Source organism: Anarrhichthys ocellatus, unplaced genomic scaffold, assembly GCF_004355925.1.
Source record: "Anarrhichthys ocellatus isolate YVR2014 unplaced genomic scaffold, GSC_Weel_1.0 scaffold24, whole genome shotgun sequence".
NCBI classification, from domain to species: Eukaryota; Metazoa; Chordata; class Actinopteri; order Perciformes; family Anarhichadidae; genus Anarrhichthys; species Anarrhichthys ocellatus.
This window is the reverse complement of record NW_022280054.1, coordinates 3024295-3049204: the sequence shown is the minus strand read 5'-3', so window position 1 is coordinate 3049204 and position 24910 is coordinate 3024295. Positions and strand designations below refer to the sequence as shown.

The 24910-nt window shown below is 42.4% G+C and overlaps 1 protein-coding gene across 3 annotated transcripts in view; it reads right to left on the bottom strand.

Annotated features, from left to right (window-relative positions):
• Positions 1-24910, bottom strand: part of grik4 (glutamate receptor, ionotropic, kainate 4) — a 254553-nt gene that overhangs the window by 15290 nt on the left and 214353 nt on the right. For all 3 annotated transcript variants that reach the window (XM_031860591.1, XM_031860593.1, XM_031860592.1), the window contains 2 exons: positions 12412-12519; positions 3529-3732 (listed from right to left, as the gene is read on the bottom strand). In XM_031860591.1, the coding sequence (XP_031716451.1) occupies positions 3529-3732; positions 12412-12519 (312 nt within the window). The remainder of the gene's footprint in view (positions 1-3528; positions 3733-12411; positions 12520-24910) is intronic.

The window sequence follows — 24910 nt, the reverse complement described above, 5'->3', positions numbered from 1 at the left end:
AGCTGAGGGTAACCATTGTGGCTGGCCAAGGGAACACTGTCAAGACAAATCACTTGACAAAGCAGCGGCTGGTAAGAGACACACTTAGAAACACACAAACACAAAAACACACACGCGCCCACATAGAAATGGTCAATGTACGCTGAATACTGGACAGCTCCCTGCTAATAATACAGGCCAGCAAAGTGCAACTGCAGGGGATTTTTCATCCCCCTGAGGAGCAAAGAGTGAAAGCAGCAACGCATTGCTCTTTGTCTGCTGCAGGAGAACTAAGAGGATTGGGGAGACAGAGAGGAATGGGAGGATGAGAGTAAGGCGAGGGGAGTTGTGCTGCAGCACTGCAGACGCCACTCAAAATCCACAAAACACTGTTTGTATCTCCAGGAAAGAGACACAGGGAGAGGGGCATCTGGCATGCATGAAAGAGTGTTTTTGCTACAACGTCCATTTTGGTGTGATGTAAAAATGGATGTTTTTTTCCATAATTATTTTAACCTTTAGAGCAGGTTTGAAATGCTACCAGGAGACATTTAGAGCTTCACCTGAAAAGCCCTGCTCTGTCTGTGCTCCAATTAGTGTGTGACACTTCAAAATGTCCACCTCTTTAACCTCGCCCCAGCCTATACACTCCACACTGCAGCCTACTGTCTCCATGCTGCCCTCGCCTCAGCCCGCAGGCTTTGACCTTCCATCATCAGCTGTCCCCAGCCTGCGCCTCGTCTTTTTTCTCTCTCCGCCGTTTGAAAATCTGATCGCCTGCTCCCAGTGCCGGGAGGAAGTCACACGCAGGGAACGACCATTGAGGCAATTCCAACAAAGGAAGTCACGATCCTTTGAAAAACGAACACACGGTCGTAACAGCCTCTGAAATATTTATGTGACGATAGAATATTAATATTGATTACTGGATTCCTTTGCCTGCCTGCTGTTATGCCTTCTAGAGAAACTGAAAAAAAACACACACACTGCAATGTTGGCTGTTCAATATTGCATCATACCCGTTTCAACTCGCATTCAATCATTTCAGGGTAACCCGGTAAAAAAAAAAGACAAAATAAAACTTGCAAATGTGAAAGATGAATTAAACATTACCCTCTAGGATGTAGCATTTGACTTTAAGAGTTCAGTCTTTGGAGATGCCTCTGTTCTCTAACTGCAGCACAGTGGATTAAGGAACCAGGACGTACTGTACTTAGACTTTGGCCTAAGTACAGTCAGGATTCCTCCTGGCATGTCTGGTCTCATTGTTAGCTCAGGCAGCCTGACACCCGTCAAACTAATCACCCTCAAACAGTGAAATATTGTTCAGTGTAAATGGTACTGGCAGGGACACAGGTATCTGTTGTCCGGAATAACCTAAGGCTGTCCTCCTTTGCTGCTACGGAGTATATATTTCATATCCTTTCAGCTTATCAATTAAACTTGTAACCGTGGCTGTTCCTTTGTTTTTGGTCACAATCTTTTTTACTCTGCCATCTTCCCCATCCATTTCTAAGCCTTTATCCACACAAGCTCAATCCTTTCTGTCCACTGTGGAGCATCCCTCCTCCAGATGTCCCCCATCCTGTGACAAATGTCTCTCAAGTGCGTCTCGACTTTTTGTCCGCCCCCTGCCTTGACTTTAACCATGGCACTTCTGAAGGTCAGCCTTCTGCAGGCAAGTTACAGGGGATGAAGGCGGTGGCAGGCTGTGACAATAACAAGAGCAGGAACTCCTTGCTTTACATACTTAATGGCTTTGCCCTCCATTAGCCCACAGTATTAAGACAGATCACCTCTTAGGAGTGGCTCAATCCCTTTCTACATTCCTGTTTTCCTCTTCCTCACCCCAGCCTTCCTCCTAACTATTTTTCATGCTGTTTCACTCCCTCGCCCCCTCCCCCCCCTTCTCCCCTCAGCTCCCTTAAGCCAAGTTGACACTACACGACTTTCAAAGTTGTCAGATCGCTGTACTGTTAACACTACATAACTTGCTGTCTTGTAATCGTGAGTCTCGAAGTCCTTCTGGTTTTCACACTACATGACTACCCGACGACAGGGGGTCGCACACTACCAGATCTTTCACCAAGACGAATCCCAGATGAGACTGTTTTGTCACAGAAACACATGCGAGAAGTGACGCGGAAAAAATATGTAATACCATGCGTGAGACAGGACTTTTTATTCAAGCAATCGGCCTGAACCTTCCTTGCAGTCATGATTGTTACTCTTGCTGTCGGCACAAATTAGCCTGTTTCCACACATCTTTACTATTTGTTTCTCTAAGTGCAACAACTTTGGTCTCCGTTGTAAATGCTACACATACAGTAAAGTTCCTTTGTTACAGACAATCCCTCCAACATCTGCTTTTTCAGCGAGTGTCTTGTGCTCTCATTGGTTGTAGCCCCCTGACAGACTCCCTGACCGGTCCAGATATTTAGCATGCTACATATCTAAGATGCGGCTGCATGGTGGTGTGGTGGCGAGCACTGTCGCCTCGCAGTAGGAGGCGTCGGGGTGCGATCCTGGGTTGGCCCTTTTGTGTGGCGTTTGCATGTTCTCCCCTTGCCAGCTTGGGTTCTCTCCAGGGTCTCCGGCTTCCTCCCACAGTCCAAAGAGGTTAATTCATGACTCTAAGTTGCCCGTAGGTGTGAATGTGAGGGTGAATGGTTGTCTGTCTTCATGTGTCAGCCCTGCGATAGTCTGGCGACCTGTCCAGGGTGTAGTCTGCCTTTGACAAATGTCAGCTGCGATCGGATTCAGCCCCACCGCGACCCCGGAACAGGATAAGCATGTTAAAGATAATGGATGGTCTGGGATGCTTTGGCTCATGTCTTTAAACAGTTCACACATAGTGCTCCAGTGCTAATTTGTGAATGCCAAACCAACAATGATTTGCCTCTGACCAGAGGTGGACTGGCCATCAGGCATACCGGCCAATTTCCGGATGGGCAAATGTGCCTTTTGGGCCAACACATGAGTTATTATTTTGTCTGACCGGCCCATGCCAGGGTGTTTTTTTTTCAAGTCAAATCCTGCCTCTGAGGGTTATTGTTGGGGAGCTCCAAACTGTCTGCGAGTAGAAAATCGGTGCTGAAGTCATGTAGTGTGTGAACTGGGCATGATATAACCTTATCTGCCTGTTTAACCACATACAGTGTAGCTGGAGGAGTGAAACACTTCACTCAAGAGATTTAACAGCAACAACACAGAGCGATTCAGGAGGAAAGTCTGTTAAGGTCAGAAGGCTTAGGAAAAGGAGCTGACAGGGAACAAGCCACCAACAAGCTGTGCCTGTTTTGGAAAATACAATGCTTTAGATGAAAAAACTGCTGAATGAAAAATGTATGACATAAAGGAAAGCTGCAAGCTGTGAACTATATGAAAGCTGAACGATACTTTCTTCTGTTTGTGTATGTGAATGCCTTAAGCAAGTACTTTGGACACTGGTGTGCTTACATGTGTACAGTATATGACGTGATACAAATCATGATTTATGGTTGTAGGGCTTGTTTACAGGCTGTGCATGTGTATTTATTTATTTCATACCCTTGATATGAGCTCCCCAACCATGCCGGTCCATGTTCCATTGGCTCCAGGAACCCCGTACAGTCCGTCCCCCACCAGCCGTATGCGATACTTGAACTTGAGAATATCTGCCAGCTCCTTCAGCATGTCCACACAGAAGCCTTCGTAGCGGTCATTTCCCTCCAGCTCTTGGTGGTTCTTCCGCAGCATCACATACGGATTCTCCTGAAAAAGACACATGGTTTGCATCGTAGACAGTTCATCCACAACTGACTGTCTATAAAATAGTGTGACAAAGCAAGACGTAGCACAGACGAATGCCATGTCATATTGTACAGTCACAGCAAACACAATTCATACTGGATTGCACTATTCAGTTTACTTGTCTGAGAGTTCAGCTTGTGCAAATATAAAATAAATGGACTACTGAGTTGCATTGTGGGAAATGTTAGAATATCTTAGTGTTACTTCGATTTTGACAATTCTTTCTAAAAATGATCCACAATGTTCTGTAAGTACTACTAAATAGCTTAAGCACCTCTTTAATGTGTAATGGTTGCTTTACAGAATCTATCTAACTAAATATTTTACTCTCAGGAAAAATGATATAAGCATCCCATATGTCCTTTGGAGGTCATTGTTCACATCAGGTTTACTGCCTTCAATGAAAGATTTGTGGATTTGAAGCAGAGCCAGACACTAAAATCAGGAACAGTCAGATGCATGCCAATCTGTTATATCTGGCAAAAAGTGGATAAGAAACAAAAGCAGTTTTCCTCTCACCGCACACATACTCACACACCCAAACACACACTTATTTACAACCTGTCTTTTAGAGAACAAACTCTCTGTTCGGCTGTCTGTTTATTTATGTCTCGTTTTTTCATTTAGTTGATGTTGTAGGGAGATTTAAAGAGCCCAGCAGTGATGTATTTTGGAGCCCCCCCCCTTATTGCGCTGCTTTTCAAATAATGCAACTGTCAAACTGGTGTGCTTGGGCTCCACTACATCATAAAACAGACAGCGTTATGTACTACTTTGCTGTTGTTCTATCCCGGGCACTCAACTCGTGAATCCAGCGAATCAGTGAATCCTTACTTTGGCGACATGACATCAGATAACAGTGATTAACAAGTCCAAGCATTTTCATGGGCTGACACAGTTTTAAAATAAACAAAGACAAAGGAAACTTTTTTTTTATTATTGTAGCTGATAGAAGCTTTACCGAGTGTTATAACAACACGTCTATGTGCTTATGCAAGATATATACTAGCTCACAAATCTTTGTTTAACCACGAGCTTGTTCGAGAGATTGTCGACTACGAATTACGTACAGCGGGGTGTGTGTAATTCACCACAGGCATGTGTGAAAATCCATTCAAAGTCCCCGTGACAGCTTCCAGGAGGGTGAAGCATAAGCAGTGTTGTGTATTTTCAGGACTGGAATAGAAGTGAAATTGTTTTGTCATCTCCACAGCTGGATACACTTATTTGTGTTGGTAGCTGGTTGACTGGCAATTGATTTGCCTCACAGTGAAAGCCACGAAATCGTAGCGCCACTGAAAATCAGCAACATTTGAGAACTTGGTGCACATCAGGTGGCACAACTGTTACTGTGACGACTTGCCCTGTTGTCATAGCAACCACTTTGTTCCACCCGTGGCTGCGTACAGAGGTTGGGGGGGGGGGGTAGTTCAGATCACTTTGACACAGGATTGTGCGGCTTTGCCTCGCTCGCTGCATCACTGGACAGTAGAAACCACAGCCGCCTGCTCTGCTGTGATAAGACTGAGAATAAAATGACTACTGATCGACTATGTCTACGTATCTCTGCAACTGGAATCTGCATATGGATTCAATTTATCTAGCCAGGCTCATAGTTCGATTAAACAGACTGTATAGCAACAATAACCTGTGACATGTTTCCACATAACAATAAACAGAGGCACTGTAGTTTACTTTTAAAGTGCCGTAAATACTCACCAATTCCCAAACCTGCCTCCTAGAAATTATATTTATACAATATTATTAGTTTTCCTAATTGCATTTTGCTTGTAAAAGTAATTTTGGATCAAGCAACATTGTTTGAGTGGAGGAAGTGCTACATTTGTGTATGCCACACAAGTCAGAGGGAGGTAGTCGGGTGGGATGAAGAGTGAACAAAATGAAAGACTATGACAATCGTGTGGTTAGGTTTAGGAAACAGTGCTTTGGTTGAGGTCAGGAGGAGACTGTGGACAGGCTGTTGACGACTTAAAGCATTGTGGGTTTTAGTCCATTTATGGGATTTATTTACAATAATAAAAGTAGATCATATAATTAGCCTGAAAGTACAAATTATAAAAGTACATTTCTTTGTCTGTTCAGTGACTCCTTAAAACAGCCACGCACCTCACTGGCCTTACGTGATGTCTATGCATCATGTTTCAGCATACATGGGGCACAATATAAATGCTAATTTCATAGCTCACAGACTGCTGAAGCTTTTCCAGCGCCGACTTGCAGTCAAGCCAGACCAAGTCAGATGCTTTCACTCCTTCCAATTTCTGCAAAAATGTTGCAGAGGTTAGCTTTTTATAGATGCTTTGTACATAACGCGAGCCGGACAGAGGGACAGGGAAGAGATGAAGAAAAACGCAAACCTGCTGCAGTCACTTAACAGCTCTTCACACTAACTGAAGAGAGAGACAGTAGGGTGCCTGGATGAATGTGTTTGTGTCCTACTACAAGATTTAATTCAGCAAAAAACATAATTCACTCTCCAGCTTCTTGTTGATATGTGCGTGAATGGGAAAAGGATTTTATATTTTTAACAAATGGCTGCCGTCATAAGGAAGCTCAATCTCTTGGACTAAGGCTAGAAACTACTGCCTTTGTATATTGTCTTCCCTCAATCCCTCTGTGTTGATCTGGTTAAGTACAGACTAATAAAAGCAGACCTAGCACACATCCATCAATCACGCCAGTAAAAACCCAACAGAGATCAATACCACAGGGACTCTTTCGTTGTTTTCTTTGTCACTTTCTTTGGTTTCAATTTGTCTCTCTTTCGCTGAGCTCCCGTTGCCCTATAGACCATTTCACAGTTGTAAACGTAAACATTCCAAATGTGTCCCGATTTATTTCCTGTGACAGTGTGTGGGACTGACATTAGCTGACGAGAAAGAATACATGGTCCAAAGCTGTTTTCTGGCATTGCAATTCTGTTAAAAAAAAAAAACGGGCGGTCAAATTTGCCTGTTAATTAGATCTGTGCTGCGTTGCAGACATGGAAACACAACTGCTATTGAAAGCTGATATATTTCCTGCAGTTTACACTCATCCAAAAACTTCCACCAAACATTGAAAGAAAAATGACTAGGAACCACTTCCACTAGAAGCCTTCTGTGAAGTTGAGAACAAAATCATATAAAAATAACTATATAAAGGTATGAAAAGTCTATACAGGGGTATGAAAGTGCTGTGTTCCATGACGGCAAAATCACAAGGATATCCCATCTACCTTATTTTGCACACCACAGCAAAACTGCAATAAAGCTATACGTTTGAAGCTTTAAAGAAATGCAGACTTGTAAAGCAGCTCTTATTCCCAGGCCATGAGGAGTCTGGTTGTGGACTGATAACTTAGGAGGAAGAAGCACACTCTCTTGCATATGCACAAGAAAGTACATGTACGCGCACACATACAGACGCAGCGCGCCAGGTGCACCGGTGGGTGTTGTTCACATTCAACTTCAGACACCACAGTGGAGTTTCCCCTTTTAAAACCTCAGGGTGTTCAAGATGTCTTCACACAACCCTCCTCGCTTTCCTCAACTGTTTTCTTATCCTTAAAAACTTGCTCTCCGGAGCCCAGCAAACTGGCAGCTGAGATATAATTCTCTCACAGGGTTTGGTAGTTCTGTTTGAAGAAGAGCCACAGAGGCTCCGACAATACTCTGAAAAATACTAGGTCATTAGAAAAAGAGCCAGGTCATTTACATTTTTTTATGAAGCAATTTCAATACAAATGAGGTGAAACCAGAGAGAGAACAAGTTCACACAGACTTCAAGAAATGGGGACAGATCTTGTGTCTGTGGGGGCAGATTCAGGTGCACATGCACATAGTGCTGCCGAGCATTTGTGCCTGCAAATCTGCCTCTGTGTCTGCTTTTATCAGTCGGCTTTATGTGCACTGTTGAATCCTTACCAATGTGTATGTGAGTGGAAATGACAGCACTCAGTAACACAAGGGTAGTGTGCAGGAAAACTGAGGAATGACAAGAAGAATTGTAGTTGACAAAGGCAGAAAGTGGCTCCTACCGAAGGCACTCAAAGCAGGTTTCAGGTATTAACAAGGAAACTGGGTCTTGAATTGGGATTTAAATATGTAGACGGTATGATTCCCTAACAATGACAGAAAGCTGGCACCAAATAGTCCTTCACGTAAAGCTCTGCTCCATGTGATTTATTTCAGAAATGAGGAATAACAAAGAGTGCCAAATTCTGAGAGCACTGAGCATGAGTTTATGAGGATAATTAAATGAGGGATATACTGTGTTAAGACCCATTTATTAATTATTTGGTGGTTGTGTAATAACCGCATGTATTTGCATGTAGCCAGTGAAAAATATCTGTTCACCAATGTGACTTGGGCTGTGTGTATGTGTGTGTGTGTGTGTGTGTGTGTGTGTGTGTGTTTGGACTTGGTGGATTTATGCTCAGATGAGATGAGTATTATTTTTTTTGAAACATTAATGTTGATTTAAAAATTTGAATGTGTCTTTTTATTGAGAAGTGTTGTTGGTCAGCTGTTGCAAGGAGTTCACACACATCCCGTTTGAGTTGCATCGGGTGCTTGGACGCTATTATATTTGCTTGCAAGTTGAGTAATTCTTATTGATGCTCCCTGACTCCATTTAACCTTGGAATCATAAATTGGATCATAAATGGGTCTTAACACAGTATATCCCTCATCATCATCATCATCATTATCATCCAAGATCCACTAGCTCCACTTGAAAATATGGCCTTGTTTATACCCATACCCATTTGTCTTGGGTGATACGACCACAAAGGAACAGCTCTAACAACTTCAGTTCACACCTGTCCTTAAAATGCATCTCCTCATGCATCTTGAGAACTTGTGATCAGATCTCACTTTCCCGCTCTATTTGCAGATAAACGTTTAAATGATTTCCGTTCGCAAAAATCAAATGCGTTGTTGTTTTTAACCAGCTGGAGGCAGTCTGCTGGAATTTAAAAGAAGGAGTCAAAATCAAAACAATACAGTCTGGGTCTCTTCCTTGGCGTGTTCCGGGCCAACCAAACCCCATAAATTATATTTAATATACATCTATGGGCTTTTTGGAAATTTGTTGCCTGTTATCTCACTTTAATATCACACCATTGGCACGCAGATAGGTACATACTTCCGCTTACTCGTACAAGTTCTAAGAGCTTTCCACTTGTGATCAGATCACCCAAGATGCATGTCAATGCCATGTGTGAACAGGGCTGATAATTTGTAGCTCTTAAAATCCAGGAGATTACATCATAACAATGCAAATCACCTGAAATCAGAATCGACTAAAACTATAGGAATGCAAACAAATCACTCTTTCTACTGCTTGACAAGCTATTGTGTATCAGAATACAGAAAACACAATGCAACAACCGCAAAGACTGTTTTTCTATTACCTCGCTGTGGCTACTGAGGGTACAAAGACATTGGGCCTCCCTCATGCAAGAACCACTTGTACAAACAGATCTGTTCTTTAGGAGAACTTGCTGCACTCACCAATATTCTCGTATTTATTAATTTTCTGTTAAGTACAAACACAGTTTACAAGCGGTCCAGAACTGTCGTAGGAGTCATTGCAGTTAGTCTGCTGTTATCCAAACCTACATTTTTCACTAGTGTGTTGTATAGTTCATTACTTTGAAGCAATTTCAAGTTTTAAAACCCTATATAAATTATACTTTATAATTATGTTGGCATTGTCCTGAGATTTGATTTATTGGTTAATAAAATTCTGAAAGTATTGATATAGCCTAACGATGTCATCATTCATTTAAATTGGCAATTGATATAATAAAATATGAACATCTTCAATTATGTGAGCCCCCCGTTGCAGTCATTGATGGCCTTGCTGTGGCGAGACGTTTTGCATATCAAACCATTTCTCCTATATTTCAGTGAGAATACGACCCTGAGATGACATGGCATTAAAATCATTTCCCCCCCCCCATTCCTAGGCTTTAACAGGTCGCTTAATTCTGCTGCTGATGCTGTGAAAATGATAGAAAGTCCATCATATGTAACAGCTTTAACGGCCTTTAAGGATCTCTAAAAACAGGACTTCACTATAGGACATATTGGGTAGGACGCATAGCCTTATATGGTATTATTGGGGCGTTTATTATGGATATTTACAATTCTCATGACTTGTAAATGCACAAGTGGTACTCATTATGTTTACGCTGGTCTTTCACACAGTTATCTGAAGTAAGGAGCGTTTGCTGAACCTGATGTGGCCCACCGAACTAAAAAGAGTGAGAGAAAGTAATGATAAGAATACCAAAATGTTTTTGCACGAGGGAACAAACTCAATCAATGCTTACAAAAACACATGGCTTTTGGCCTTGCAGTAACGTGATAATCAATTCAATCCCCCCCCCCCCCCCCACCCCCCCGAGCTGTTAGTGAAATTGAAGGGGGAAGATGACAGCCCTGTGTAGGTGTAATGTAACTGCCTGGTGAAGGCCATGTGCACATGTCAAGTGTGCACATAAACCCACAAATAGATATACTGAACACACACACACACACGCACGCACGCACACACACATTAATGCAATTGCAATCACACACAAACACACACAGTCTCCCAGGCCACTGCTACAGGTAAGGAATTCTTATGGAGGCTTTCAGCTGTGGCTCGTCTCCCGCCCACAAGCGAGATAACAGCGACATGGCAATCACACCATGATGAATGAGCTGTGATAGGCGCTGAAAATTGCTCCGTGGTGGCTTCCGAAGTTTGGTCCTGGGACTCTATATCTCCAAAGTGAAATCAAAGCTATGTGCTCGGCCAATTCTTTCTGTCACACCCTCTTTCTGTTGTGAAAATATTGTCTCATTTATACTCCCCCTCAAACCAAACACACACAAATCTCCATCCCCCCCCCCAGCTCCCTTTCCCTCCAGTGTGAAATGAACCGTTCCATCTGAATCCCAATAAGTCTCAATGAGGCCAGTGAGTTGTTCAGTGGCGAAATGTGGCAATATGTCCTTCCCTCATTCCCACGGCTCCTCAGCTGATAAGCCAGCCACTCAGAAAAACACATTGGGCCAATTGCCTCTGCTTACAAGCTACTTTGTATCTTATCGTCTGATTCATCAGCGAGGAGGAGGAGCTGGGCGAGTGACAGCTTTGTGTGTTTCTGTGTGTTCGTGTGTATCGAGGGAAGAAGAGAGGCATGAAACACATGCAGCCGACTGAGAAGCTGAATGGTTTCATGTAGTTCCAACATGAATCCATTTATCACCTTTGATGTGATATCAAAGCTACTGTAAAACAGAAAAGTCAAGCTTTTAAACAGCATTATAGTCTTCTCACTAGTTTGGGAAATTCCTGACACATCTGCTTTACTAATTAAAACAGGTAGCTAATTAATTGACGAGCAATTAATCACTGTTAATAATTAGATCAGTCAAGAATATTTTACTACTTCCACAGCGTTGGAAGCGTGTCAGCGCTGGAGAAAGGTCTGGCTCCACACATTATAATTCTGACATGGGGGGGAAAACGATCTGGCTTGTTTGTATTTCTTTAAACCAATCACAATCGTCTTGGGCGGAGCTAAGCACAGGATGCAGCAACGGTGCCCTTGCAAAGCAGATAGCAAGGGAATGAAGGGAAGGAGAACACCAGCTGAAATAGGCGTCCAATGGCAGCCTTATACTAGCAGTCTACATTCGACGAGTATAACTGTGCAAAGTTGCAGCGACGTTTGTGCTTTGCTTAAATATTAGTTTGAAATGTATTAGAGAGTTGAAGTTCACCATTCCTCTTTTGTAATATTATTATCTATTGCAAAACACTTTTATCCAGAAGGAATTACAGTGAACATCTTATGACTCACAACTGACCATGTTGATATGCTAATAACTAAATTCAGAGCAGCTATAAACATATTTGCTTTAAGACGAGGTAGGTTAAAACGCCGTACAAACTAGTTTTGATTGAGGCATATTGAAGCTCTATAAACCTTTTCATTAATACAAGAATGAGATGTTATAGGTTCCCTGGGTGTTAAGCGTCATCTAATTTATTCTCCAATAAAACGTATAAATTGTTATTAAGCTTACTGGTTTGTATTGTTAAATAACGACAGGCAGAGCAGCAGCAGCAATTTTGAGTGACTGTATTGTTTCCTATTTCTGTAATTTGCTCATGTTTATCGTGTTTGTCAGCCTTCTTTGAGGAAAAGCATGCATTTTGTATTTCAGAAGCTTTAAAGGATTCGTAGTTTAGTGAGCATTAACATGGCAGGTGATTCAGCAAATTTCTTAAAAATTGCATTTCTTGGAACAGGTAGCAGAGGACGCACAGGATCTATATTTACAACAGAGGCTGAGAATGGCTGACAAGTGGAATTATTAGTGCCTGCTGATGCATTGTGATGTAGCCTCATCTGAAGTACTCAGGGCAAAACAAAAAGCGCGGCAGCACTTCCTCTGATCCCATGAGGACTGAGTTTGGATCTGAAAATACAAAATGGGTTTTTGATATGGTAATTGTCCGTCAACCACAGAATGTCAGCCCCATGTAGATCAGCCGAGGCGTTGTGCTAATAAAATGACACGGACAGCTGCTGATGTGCACGTACAGTATCAGCATGCAAACAGTAGCACTTACTAGTATTGTTGTGATGGTTAGAGTAGTGTTGAAGAGGGTGTCCGTCACATTGATTGATGGAAGCTTTCTCTCCATGGACAGTCCATCTTCAGAGTGCCACAGGCCAATCTGCAAGAGAGCGCACACACACACGCACGCATGAACACACACAAGCCCGCACACACACACACACACACACACACACACACACACACACACACACACACACACACAGAGAGATCAGTCACTAAGTCCATCAGCTGCAAAAGGCCAAAAGAAACAATCTGTACTTAATTGTCCCCCTATTCTCTGGACAATCAGTATGACCATCACAATGAACAGTGTAAGACAGAAAGAAAGCAGTGGACAGATTACCATGTTGTGAGACAAGGTGATAGCGAGAGTAAGCGAGGCTGCAGGAGGAAACAGAGACATGCGTGTGGTTCCTTGAGGAGCAAACACAGGGCACGTGTTCAATCAGAGGCAACAGAATGCATTCATTAAACCAATTACCGGCAAATCCTGTGGCGCAGAGCCACATTCTCATTTTCATTACAGCTCGAGTGGGGATTCACACCTCCACCTCACATGGTGTCTTTCCTCCCATCCCCTTTCAATCTGTCTCTGCCATCTCCTGTTTCATTAATCTATTTGCTCGACCAAAGTTTGTCAATAGTTCACACCATGACGTCTCTGCAGACATGAGCATCTACTTTGCTTCCTGCTACTTTCAGGTGCACATTACTCTTTCTTGCATCCATCTTACCTTAATGACAGGAAACAAAAGAAAAACTTGGCTCTTGGTACGCTCTGACCTTGATGGAGTTACACGGCTCCTCTAACGGTTGGGAAAACTCTGCAACCCTGGAGCTTCATAAAATCAGTGTTTTTCTTAGTTTTGACACGACAACAGAGCTTTGACTTTTCCAGTGACAACCAATTCAACTGTGCTGTTGTGCTGTATGAGATCTGTATTATTCACATTCAAAATTGCGATACATTGTTGCTGATGATTACATGGTCAGCGTTATGTGACACTGGTGGCACAACACGGGCAGAGCTATCAGCAACAAAACAATTTTGCTTTACTTATCACAGTGGCTTCACGAGCTATCATTTCATTTATGCAGCTGGTGCAGAAACACGCAATTTCAATGTCAATAACAAACAGCAGTTGCTTGCACTGAAGATAACCTTGAGATAAATCAAGATCGAGATAATATGCAAAATCTGACTTTTTATTAGTTTGTGTAACTTATCTTCTGTTTAGATTTAATATATGAGGAGGATTTTAAGAATGTGAGCTCATCCTGCCTACTGTGTTCCTGCTAGTGTGTCTTTGTGTTCATTAAATATGCCAAACTATAACGACCTGTTAGGCTCACTGAGAAACAAAATGACAATTTAAAACACTCTGTTTTTGGTCATTTACATTCAAACTGTGTAATCTACCTCATTATGTAAACATTGCTACCCCGGTCTTGGAGACTGTAGAAGTAATATCCCTTATCATAATAATCAACCTCCCTCCATTATGAATATTATATAGGAGGAATAAATGAGAGAATACAACATATAATTTAGCCTTAATACATTGTTGGTGTGATTCAATCCATGTCACTGGAAGGAGTTCTCTGATTACATGCTAGAACACCTTTGGGAATATTCCTGTTGGTTGGAGACCAGAAAGAATGAACTGTTAGCAGGTCAGCAATTGAAGTCTGATATGAAAAAGAAAAACGTCAGTAAACAAAGCTCCCCAATCTTGGTCATAGTTTGTTTCAAGGCTAAATTGTCAAAAAATCTCAAGCAGTTACAACCCATTCATGTTGATCAGAGCCTGCGTTTGAAAGCCGTTTAACCACTCTGCTAACACTGATGATGAATTCTGATGTGTGATATAAAAACCAAAAGGAAGAGAGAGCTCCTGGAATCAAAGATTTCCTTTGAGAGTATGATCAAAAAGATCTTGCCTTCCATTTCCTTTGGTGTACCTGTTGGGAGAAACGGCACCTTGCTCACACAAATAGATATCTGTTTATCTACCCAACCCCCCTGCACAACACCCTCCACACTCTGCTGATGACGTCCTCAAGGAACAGAGATGGAGAACATGTGAACATACTGCGGCACGACCAAGACGGGACCTGAAATATGGTGTTCAGCAATCAGAGTACACAATCAGTTGTCAGAGCCTGTGGAGGTGGTGGGAGATGAGTCTGTGACTTGGTCGGGCTCAGCAGGCGTCACCAGTGGTCTGAGCATGGGGATGACTGAGAGGGTAATGGGATGGGGTGGCATTGTGACTCTTGCCCAGGAACAGGAGGTGGAGAGAGAGAGGGGAGATGAGGGAGCTGTGAGCAGGAAGGAGAGAAGAAGCAGATGCTGGCGGGGGAGGAACTGGCCCTTTGATGCCCCTGCCGTCAATTCTTTTTGAGCTGGGAGGGGGAGAAAATAGAGCTGTATGCGATTCACTTTGACTAACAGTAAGGAAGATGTATACATCAGGAAAGCACGCTCGGGAGCAAACACACTGTGATATTTATCAAAACAGACTGAAAACCTTTAATGCTGTAGTTATTCTTTGCAAGACTTCATGCAATACATTACTTTTTTTATTATTGGTTTGTGCAATAAAAATGAGAGGCTACTCATTACATAGCATAAATAGGCTGAAAAGATGACAACAGAGTTTCTAAAAGTTGGAGATACACCAATATACAACGAATGAAATATTAATCAGAGCGCAACAAAGTTGCCATTAATCTGACGGCCACGAAAGAACATCAGTAATCTTATATGTCATATGCATCGAAGCACATTTTATAATAATTATGTAGGTTGGGCAGACTCTAAAGTGAAGGGACTCCTAACCATTGCATTAAATCTGGTGAAGCAACACCATTAAAACATTACATAAAACCGCATTATTAACCGCAGCACAACCCAAGAATCTATTAGACTCATAAGCTTTAATTATAGAGAGACGACGCTGCATAGTGCCATATACAAGACTCTCTTTGTGAACAATATTAAAGGCTGTAACTTGATGTTTCTCATTTGCAGTGTCATTAATTTGGTATTTACACTGCAATTACAGCAAAAAACTACTGTGCAGTAGTCTACAACCACTGAATCTAGGAAACAAATTCAGACAAAGTTCAGATGGTTGACGAGCAGTGTGCACTATTTATTTTAATGTGAAACAGGGAGGCAGGAGGAAGAATAAGGCATAATAAGAGATAGGGTAATAGGAGAGGAGCAAAAGGAAAAGACAGAGAGAAAGAGAAAGATGCAGGGGAATGTCAATCACTTACTGAGGAGGTGCGGTGAGGCTGGCAAACGGAAAGAAAATCAATGAGGAAGTATGAGGAGCAGCCAGCTAGGGAGCCAGAACATAAGGCGGAGAGAACAAGAGAAATAGACAGCAACTGAGAGACAGAAAAGACAGACAGACAGTCAGAGAGAGAGAGAGAGAGAGAGAGAGAGTTTATGTGAGTGCAAAATAAAGAGAAAGAGCGAGAGAGCAAGGAAAAAGAGAGAGATGGTCGGGGAAAGTGACAACAAGTGGAACGACGCTCCCTGTGAGGGATTACCCAGAGTTCATTCTGCAACCTGGAATTACAGCACGAGGATAAGATTAGGGAGGCTGCTCATTGAAGCGTCAGGATTGGCTGATTTTCCTGTCAGAAAAATGCCATATGCAATAGGGTGTGGCGAGAGATTGCGCTGCCACGAACCATAGACTGTCGTGACAGACACATTCATCATATATGAGAGAAGCAAGAGGTACCACTATCAAGCATAATGTCAAACAGCCCATTCACACCGAGGCTAAAGCATTCAGGTGTCACGGCGGTGAAAATGAGTCCGAGTCAAAACGGAAATGTGTGTGTGTGTGTGTGTGTGTTTCTGGCTGCATGCTTGCATGTGTGCATGCCTGTTTGTGGCTGTGTGAATTGCAGTTAAGCAAAACATCTTCACGGGCCTCTGAGGATGGACTTTTATAGCTCTTTTAGCAACGTTATGCCCTCTCAGCTTGACGAAAATATGCTGAAGTAGATGTTGTTTCTACCCATCAGAGGACATTACCACCGGTTGAATCAGCAGCCAGCGCCCAGTTAAAACTAAAGCGAGGACAGTTACATGTAAAGCGCATCAACTCTGCCTCACAAAAAAAGGCATAGTGTACTTGTGTGGAACCGTTATGCAGGTTTCCTCTACGGAATAGTGAGTGGGAAACTGGGCTCTCTTATAACAGAAGCTCTCTCTGGTATGACTCATCAACAGGAATGAGAGTAATCAGGGTGGCGCCGTCGGCAAACTTCAGGGGCTAGACAGACACAGGTGGTGGTGTAGGTGGTTGGCACTGCCACACAGTAAAGAGAGGATTAGGGAAAGCACACCGTCGTGACTCTAGTGCTGATTGAAGAAAAAGGAGCTATACAGACTTGTGGTATTCTTGCTACTATTTCCTGCTGGTCAAGAAGTCTCTCATCCCTGACAGTGGAGAAAAGCAAGCATGGGAAAAGTTGACCTGGCAACACTTTGAAAAAGTGTTGTTTCATAAAATCTATACTGTGTTTTGTGCCGTGTTTCTTCTGAATACAAAACACACACAAATGCCTCACGTTATTTCTGGTAATTTATTCCAAAGCTAGTCAGCCTATTCATTATTTGGCCTTATGGTGAATAATGACATTGCTTGTTGGATCCCAGTAATGAGACTCAAACTCTGAGTTGAAGAGAAGGTCTTTCAACTGTCAGAGCAGATCTTCAAAGCAGCGCTGCATGTTCACCAAGTGCTGCATCCCCAGTTGCACAGACAGCCAACAATGGATGCCCTCGCAGCCACAGTCCCTGCTCAGCCTGTCCACCCCAATCCTACTGACCGTCCAAATGTCTACATCTCCAGTAACCATGTTAGTGGAGACATACTCTAAACACTGGGGACAGAGCGAGGCCTTTGGGGTGTGTTTTAATTCCAAATCGCTCATTACCACCGTCCAATCCTAACAAGCTTTTTTTGGTCTCTTTTCTATTGAAAGTTTAGTATGAAGATAAGTGTTGTGAATTGCTAAAACATTTGGGCACATGAATTTCTGGCATGATCATGTGACATAATTTACACCAGCTAAAAAGGACTGTGTAAATGGACACCACTACACTGTCTACATGGAATATAGTGAGGCTGCATTCATAAAGGTCATATGTGTAATCACCTACCTGGGTCCTTCTGGGGAGGCCGCCAGTGGGGTGAGCTAGAATAATTACTTTTTGCTTGATAATAGCATTGTATGGGATTATTTGCTGAAATATGTGGTTTTCTGTTACTCAACCGGCATACGTTTGAGGCAAGCTAATGTATACAAAAGTACAGCGTGTATGGTAGATCAAATGTATGTATTTTTTAAAGTTAAGTTATAAAATAATGGTAAAACGAGGATCACAATGAATGTGAGATCAAAAGGGAATCCATTCAAGAATCTAACAAGACTTCTGGGAGAACAGAGTGAGTGTATGAACCTGTCTATGCTAGAGAACAAATAAAAACAATACCTATAAGGTTACAATGCATCTATGGGAGCCTTGGTAGGATTTCAACGGTGCACTGTGCAGCCTGATAACAACAGAGACACAGAGGCAAACTTGCAGGCACACAGGCACAGAGGCACTCACGCACATGTACATAAATTTGCATGTACATGCATATTACACACATACACACACTCACACACACACACACACACACACACACACACACACACACACACACACACACCCAGCCAAGCAACCCATACACAGTCTCACCCAGCCTTGAAATCCGTTAAGACTGGGGGATCTTGCAAAACAGCTCATCCATTCTGCTTTTGATCTATTCCCCATCTCCAGCCTGCAAAGTGCAAACTGAGAAAAACAAAAGAGGAAAGGGGACTGCTGTACGTCTCTGAGAGACCAAACAAAGAAGAAAACTAGAGACACACAGAGGATGCCGGTGTGTGTAGACTAGTGATGCGAGTGTCTGCTTCGACAAATTCATTATGAATTTCAATCCGTAGTCCCATATTCAGCACAGGGAAGACAACTTTGAGCCGATTGTGTCATGGCCAGGCCGGGCCTCCTGTTCTCCCCTGTGTTTCCTGTGTCTCTGTGTGTTTGTGTGTGTGGTATGGGCGTGACTCCGACCTGGTCTCCTCACGGCTCCCTCCTGATTGTGATTCCTTCACCTCACCTGTCCAGGCTAACCAGCTGCCTTCCATCAACTCATCTACTCAACAGTTCATCTACCCGGGTTTTGCATCCACTCTTCAACCAGATCGTTGTTACAACCTCCGTGTTTGGATCATCCTCCTGGCTCCCCAGTCTGCCTGCCCTGCCCTGCCCTGCCCGGTTTCCCACCCTCGCCCTCTCGTCCTCGTTTTCCCCACTGCTCCATTACATTTTTCCCTTTGTGTCCTCCCAGAATAATACCCTGAGGCTCTTTACTCCCTGGTCTGTGTCTGCGCTTGGGTCCGCCACCACACCCCGTGACAGATTCATGATGATTCAATAGAATTTATTAGTTACAAGTCAATATGCTTCGCTTTGACTGCCACACCCACTCTGCCTCTAATTCGTGTAACACCGATGTGTTTTGTATACACTCAGGAGAAGGCAGTTGCATCCAAACCTTGTCTTCGATTTTTGAGTTTTGAGTAAATCAAGATGCAGGAAAAAAAAGCAAAAAACGCAGAGCGGTCTTTCGGGAGAATATGTCACAAGACGAGTAATATGTCTTGTAAGCGATGCTGCCCAGCTTTCCCCTAGTCCCACACATTTAAATCAACAGCTGTATCATGCAGCTGACACAGTCTCCAGCACTGTTACACTGAAGGAAAAAAAAAAAAAAAAAACCAAGTCAGATTATATTAGTTTATACAGTATATGCATGCAAATGTTGGTTTTACACAAGGTTTGATATTCCGTATCAAACCCATTTATCTTAAAGACATTCTACTTCAGAGGAAATACATTTAATTACATTTATCACAGTGTGAGAAGAAATCGAATAAAAGAGACTTGACTCTTTTGCTAGCAGACGAGTTGTTTCTTCTCAAAATTCACAGCATCTCTGACCTCCAGGACTGTCTGCAGCACTAAGGACATTTAACTCATGACAGAGACAGCTTTGTGTGCAATAAACTGGTGGAGACACATCTGCTCATAAACTGAAACACCGCTTTGCAACTGAGCATTACTGACATTAGCAGCAGGGCATGTGCATGTAACTTTATATAACAGTTTCCTTCATCATACATTTTTTTCTAAACACACTTTACATAGTGATATGATACAAAAATAAAAATCAGTGTACGCTGAGCAGAGTGTATCACTTACACAAGAGAGATTAAAGCAAGAGCTACCCTAAGGAAAGACTGAGCATAAAAAACAAGGTGAAGGAGAAATTGTGTTTAATGGATGATCCTCAGGAGTTAATGTGGTCTGACATGCTGCAAATCTAGTGGCTGGAAACATGAACTACACTCACAAATGAACAAAGAATTCAAAACACACATCATCTCCGGCAATATAATACTGACAACAAACCGCGGTGGGATGCTCAGTCCTGGTGAGCTTTTGAATACTGTTAGCGGGGCATGGATAACAATAGATAAAACACTGAATGAAATAAAAACAAAGAGGCAAGAGCAGAAGGTGCAACAGTCCCTTGATCTGATCCTCAGAGATGCTGTGATTCAGGGACAATTTCGTTTGAAAAAGGAAATCATACAGATGCCTTGCAAACTAACAAATAAACACTGAATTTATACACTTTGTATTTATTTTCCCCTGCTGGCAAAAGAAAACTTTCCATTCCAGTTTCCATTCTAGTGTTTGTCTTGATAGTCAATATTGTATATTTCCTTCTGGGGCATTTATGTTAGATTTCACTGGCATTTATGAATTATCAGCTCTTATGAAATCCCGTCCCTGATAAAAACACATAAAAAAGATTCATGACAAAACTTAATTTGCAGAATTTATGTACAACACCAGAACACCTTGTTTTAGAAGGCCATCTGGAGAACCTTTACATCTGATTAAAATGAACACCTCTTGTGATGTAAATTTTGCTGTAATTATTGTTTGCAATCACACAGCTGTAACACTGTAACTCTCCTCCTCTCATGCAGACTCTCACTCTCTCGCTCTCTAGCTCACACAAACAGAGTCAAAGATTGAAATATGTTTCAACTGCACAGCTGGAGGAGATCAGAGGGCCGACTCAAGTCTCTAAACTTACTTAGTGGCAGTAGCTCAAGCACCAGCTCCTGCGTATTAGACCCTGTACGTCTATCAGTCCTGGTTAAGATGCACTCATCTCTGCTGGAGCCTGAGGCAGAGAAAGAGATCCAAGCCATGTCGTGGTGTGCTGAGCTACATCCGGTCCTATGATACTGTCCTTCGAGGAGAGGAAAAGAGTGGAGGCAGTCTTGAATCTGTCAACCTGCTGTGCACCACCCCACACCTCTCTTCCCTTTACATTTTCCCCTTTCTCCCCCCCTCTACCTCGCTGTACCTGTCCCTTCCCTTCCCTCCCTCACATTGCAGCAGCGGAGAAAAATTGAATTGAGTGCATCTGCATCCACAGCAGAGGGGGCAGCTTGAGTAATAGTGTTCTCAGAGATGGGGTGAGAGCAAAGAAAAGGGGAGGGAAAGGAAAAAGCAGATTGCCATAATAAACATAGGAGCAGCGTTGACAGGATATAAATAAATCCAATCCAAAAGAGAAAGAAATTGAACGAGCACATTCCCTCTTTAACTGCAGGAAGTCTTGTGTAAATAACATAGCTCAAATCATTTCTTGCAAATTGAAGTGGCGTCCATGCAGTAAACGCGTGTGTCCGAGAGTGTGCGAGCATGTGTCTGTGTATGTCTCTAAGATATTCCAGGCACTCAGTGTTGCCTCAGATACTGGGGAAAGAATGGGTATAAAAAGGATCTCCTCTATTGCTCGGCTCCTCCCTGAGGACCTTGACACAAGGACACCTGACTAAAGTTTATTTAAAAAAGCAATCTGGCTGTAAATGCTGAAATGATAATTTAGAAAATTGGAAAGGGTGTACTAGGGCATGTCTGGAAGATTTAACTGTTTATAGATTCAGAAAGATTCACAATGCGGACATACAAATGCACACAAATGAGAACATGGTACAAGAATGTGTGGAAGGAGGACACCATTAAAAAAATCCATATCCAAGGTTAAAGAAAATGTACTGCAACCAAGGATCCTGTTTATTTACATCCAACGAACAAACGGTTTGAGCTGCGGCTTCTGCTGCTGAATAGATGTAATAGGGAAATGAGATAATTAAAACGGTAAATTAAAACAGCGATGAACAATAATTCCGGGGAAGTGGCGGTCGTTGTATGTTACATGACGTACACAGTGATACGGCTCTGAATTTTCATGAATATTGGAAATTGCAATAAGGCGTTCAATATCAGTTGCTGTGCTAGAGAACGCCACAGCACGCTGTTCAACCAAAACACAAAAGCTTGTCAATCTAGAAGGTCTTGAGATTCTGCTGACCAAATGTGAAATGGATCTTTTGAATCCTCTAGGCTTTTTGAAAAGTTCCATCACTATATTGTCACATGACCTAGGAATCATCCTTTAAGGTATCAACCGTTCCTTCGCAATATAGCATCTTATTAGTCCAAAGGTTATACCGATCAAATTTGAAACAAATCCGATAAATCCTCAAAAGTTCAAAAAAAAGTTTGCCTTAAATACCAAAAAAATGAACAAAATTCACTTCTTCTGGTTGGATGGAGCTAATAAAAGCAATGTGTTCTTAAAGATGAGACCACTACATTTTGTGACCATCAAAATAACTTTATCCATGATGTGAATTTTGGGGGCGCAATAAAAAAAAACAAAACAATGGGTCCCTGGCACTGCCCGTTGGGCCCCTGTCTCAGGCCCGAATGAATCGGATTGTGGTGTTAAACATATTGAGTATTCTCTACATGAGCTATAAACTTATTCAATTCTTTGTATTAAGGCAATTCATTCTTAATGCTGCAGCAAATGTAATCTACCCTGATACAAAGGGATTGGTTGGGACACATGCTTTCTATTTCAGTTAATCTGCCTGGGGTTTTTGGGCAGCTAGCACATTCACCTAGGGAGGGATTTCTATTACTTCTGTGGAAGTAATGGAAAAAGGGAACTAAACAGTAAGAAAATACACTTTTTCAAGTTATGTTGATGGGATTACAGTTTTATGATTTTATGAAGATGGCATAAAACAAAATGAGGAAAAAAAAATGTGCTCCTTCAGGCACAACTACGGTAAGTCCCAGTCACTAAAAGAATGTCTCAGATTCTTTCATGCATCTTTCTTTTACAGCTATGACCGTTCAACTCAGTTCCAACTCTGGCATCAAGCCGACAAGCTTCATCACAACAAATGATGAGTGTGCTAGTATGTCTGAGGCAAATCTATTCTTGAGCAACGAATTTAGCAAAGCAGCAGTGGAGCAAAGCAGTGGAGCAAAGCACCTCTGGCCAACGTATCCTGCTGTAACCTTCTCATAACCTGCTACCTGCTCTGTAGCCTCTTGCGGTCTCTCCAACTGACCATTTAACTTGACACATTTCTCTCTTTCTCCGTTTCCTTCTCTTTCTTCTCTCTCTCAGGAGGTTCCTAAACCAAGGCTGTGATTAAGTGCCTCCATTATAAAACTTAATTAGCATTTCCCTTCTCTCCAGGAGTTGGCCAAGAGTGTTTGGACCCCCTTGCAATGCACAGATATGCACATGTGTGCATGTAGTATGCGCAAACACACACAGAAATAAACATAGAAACGCACTGATGCAGCTTACATAGCACTCTCTCTTCTGCACTCTCACACACTGTCACACAACAGAGCCTAGCGCCGTAACAGGGAACAGCTTGCCTGCCCCAAGCTGCAATAATTACTCATTTTACAGCTCCCTCTAATTTACAGGGGTGCTTGCTGTCAATGAGCGCCATGCAGAAAATGAGGGCCAGCCCATGGTGGCCAGGCGGCTGCAGAGAGAGACCGGACGGCTCTGTCAGTATGATGCTTGTTGTTGGCTGGCAGGCTGCAGTGTGGTTGTTTTGGAAAAGACGATAATGTGCAGAGCCAAGAAGACATTGTGGGCTGGCACCACCACCACACACAAGTGTAAACATAAAAAGCACGCATGCAGATGAATACAGACAGGCAAAGGACAGCACATCAATGCTGTGAATTGATGTCGGATCAGCCAGCGGCCCTTCGGCTGCCACAGGCCAGTATCACAATAAAGTACTCTCATACTTCTGATCCCCGAAATATAAAATGCAGTAATCCATTTTAGCAGTGAGGAAACTGCTGTGTTTGCTGATGTTCCTGAAGAGGAGAATGCAGTCTGTGCGTTCACAGGAACAGGTTGAGATATATTATCCATCTGTATATATCAAGAATTACACTGTTTTACAGCGTGCCCCTGGTGGTCACACCATCTGGAAAATATACACTCAGAAACACGTTCACATTCGCACACACAAGCCAAGATAGTTCTTCATATAAGTCTCCTTTATCTAGCTCATTACACTGGCTTTTGAATAGCCGTAGAAAAAGGATATAGAGGATTACAGCCTGTTCCTTTAATATGATTAGTCATTCCAACAAGAAATAGGAGTCATAATGCTGTAAGAATTAGATGTGGTGACAGCTTAAACAATAAGGGAAGGAAAAAAAGAGCTCCAGCTGTTATTTGACATGCAAAAATATAGTTTCTAGTTTTATAGCTTTGTCTTTGTGTCTTTACTTTTGTCCTGTTTTTCTCTGGGACGCCCTTTCTGTCTCATTTACTTTCAGCCTGTCATCCTCTTTTCTCATTTCTCTGTTACCTCTCTTCCTTCCCCTCCACCTGCTTCTTTTGTCTCCTCTGTGGACTTTTGTTGGTTACAGGTGCCAGTGGTGCCTCGACCAGAGCACGGACAAATGTCATGCCAACTTCTTACACCATCATCGTTGGCCTACATGGCTGCCAGCACAAGAGCAGCTGGGAAATGTACTTTGCTTGCCAAAACTGAAAAAAATAAAGATTATTATGTAATGCTGCCACATCAAATTCTGGAAATAGGAATGCTAAACGAACTGCCATCTGAAATGGTTGTTTTCAAGCTTAAAGCGATTACTTTTATATTATGGTTGAATAGGTATGGTGCTCTAGAGGGGTAATTGTAATTTTTTGATGATATTAAAGCATATCTCTCACTGTTGTGAATTTTGCAAAAGACCACACTTGGTCAAAATGCACAATTCAATAATGAATAATTCAAACAAAAGAAGTAAAAAGAACAGTTTCTAGTTTTGTGATTTAAACTTCTCAATGCATTAATAATACATTTGGGCAACCACAATGGCAATATTACAATAATCATTTTGGCTTTGACGAGTTTAACGCCTTCCTGAGTCAAAAATAAAATTTCACACCACGTCAATCCTAAAGTTGTCT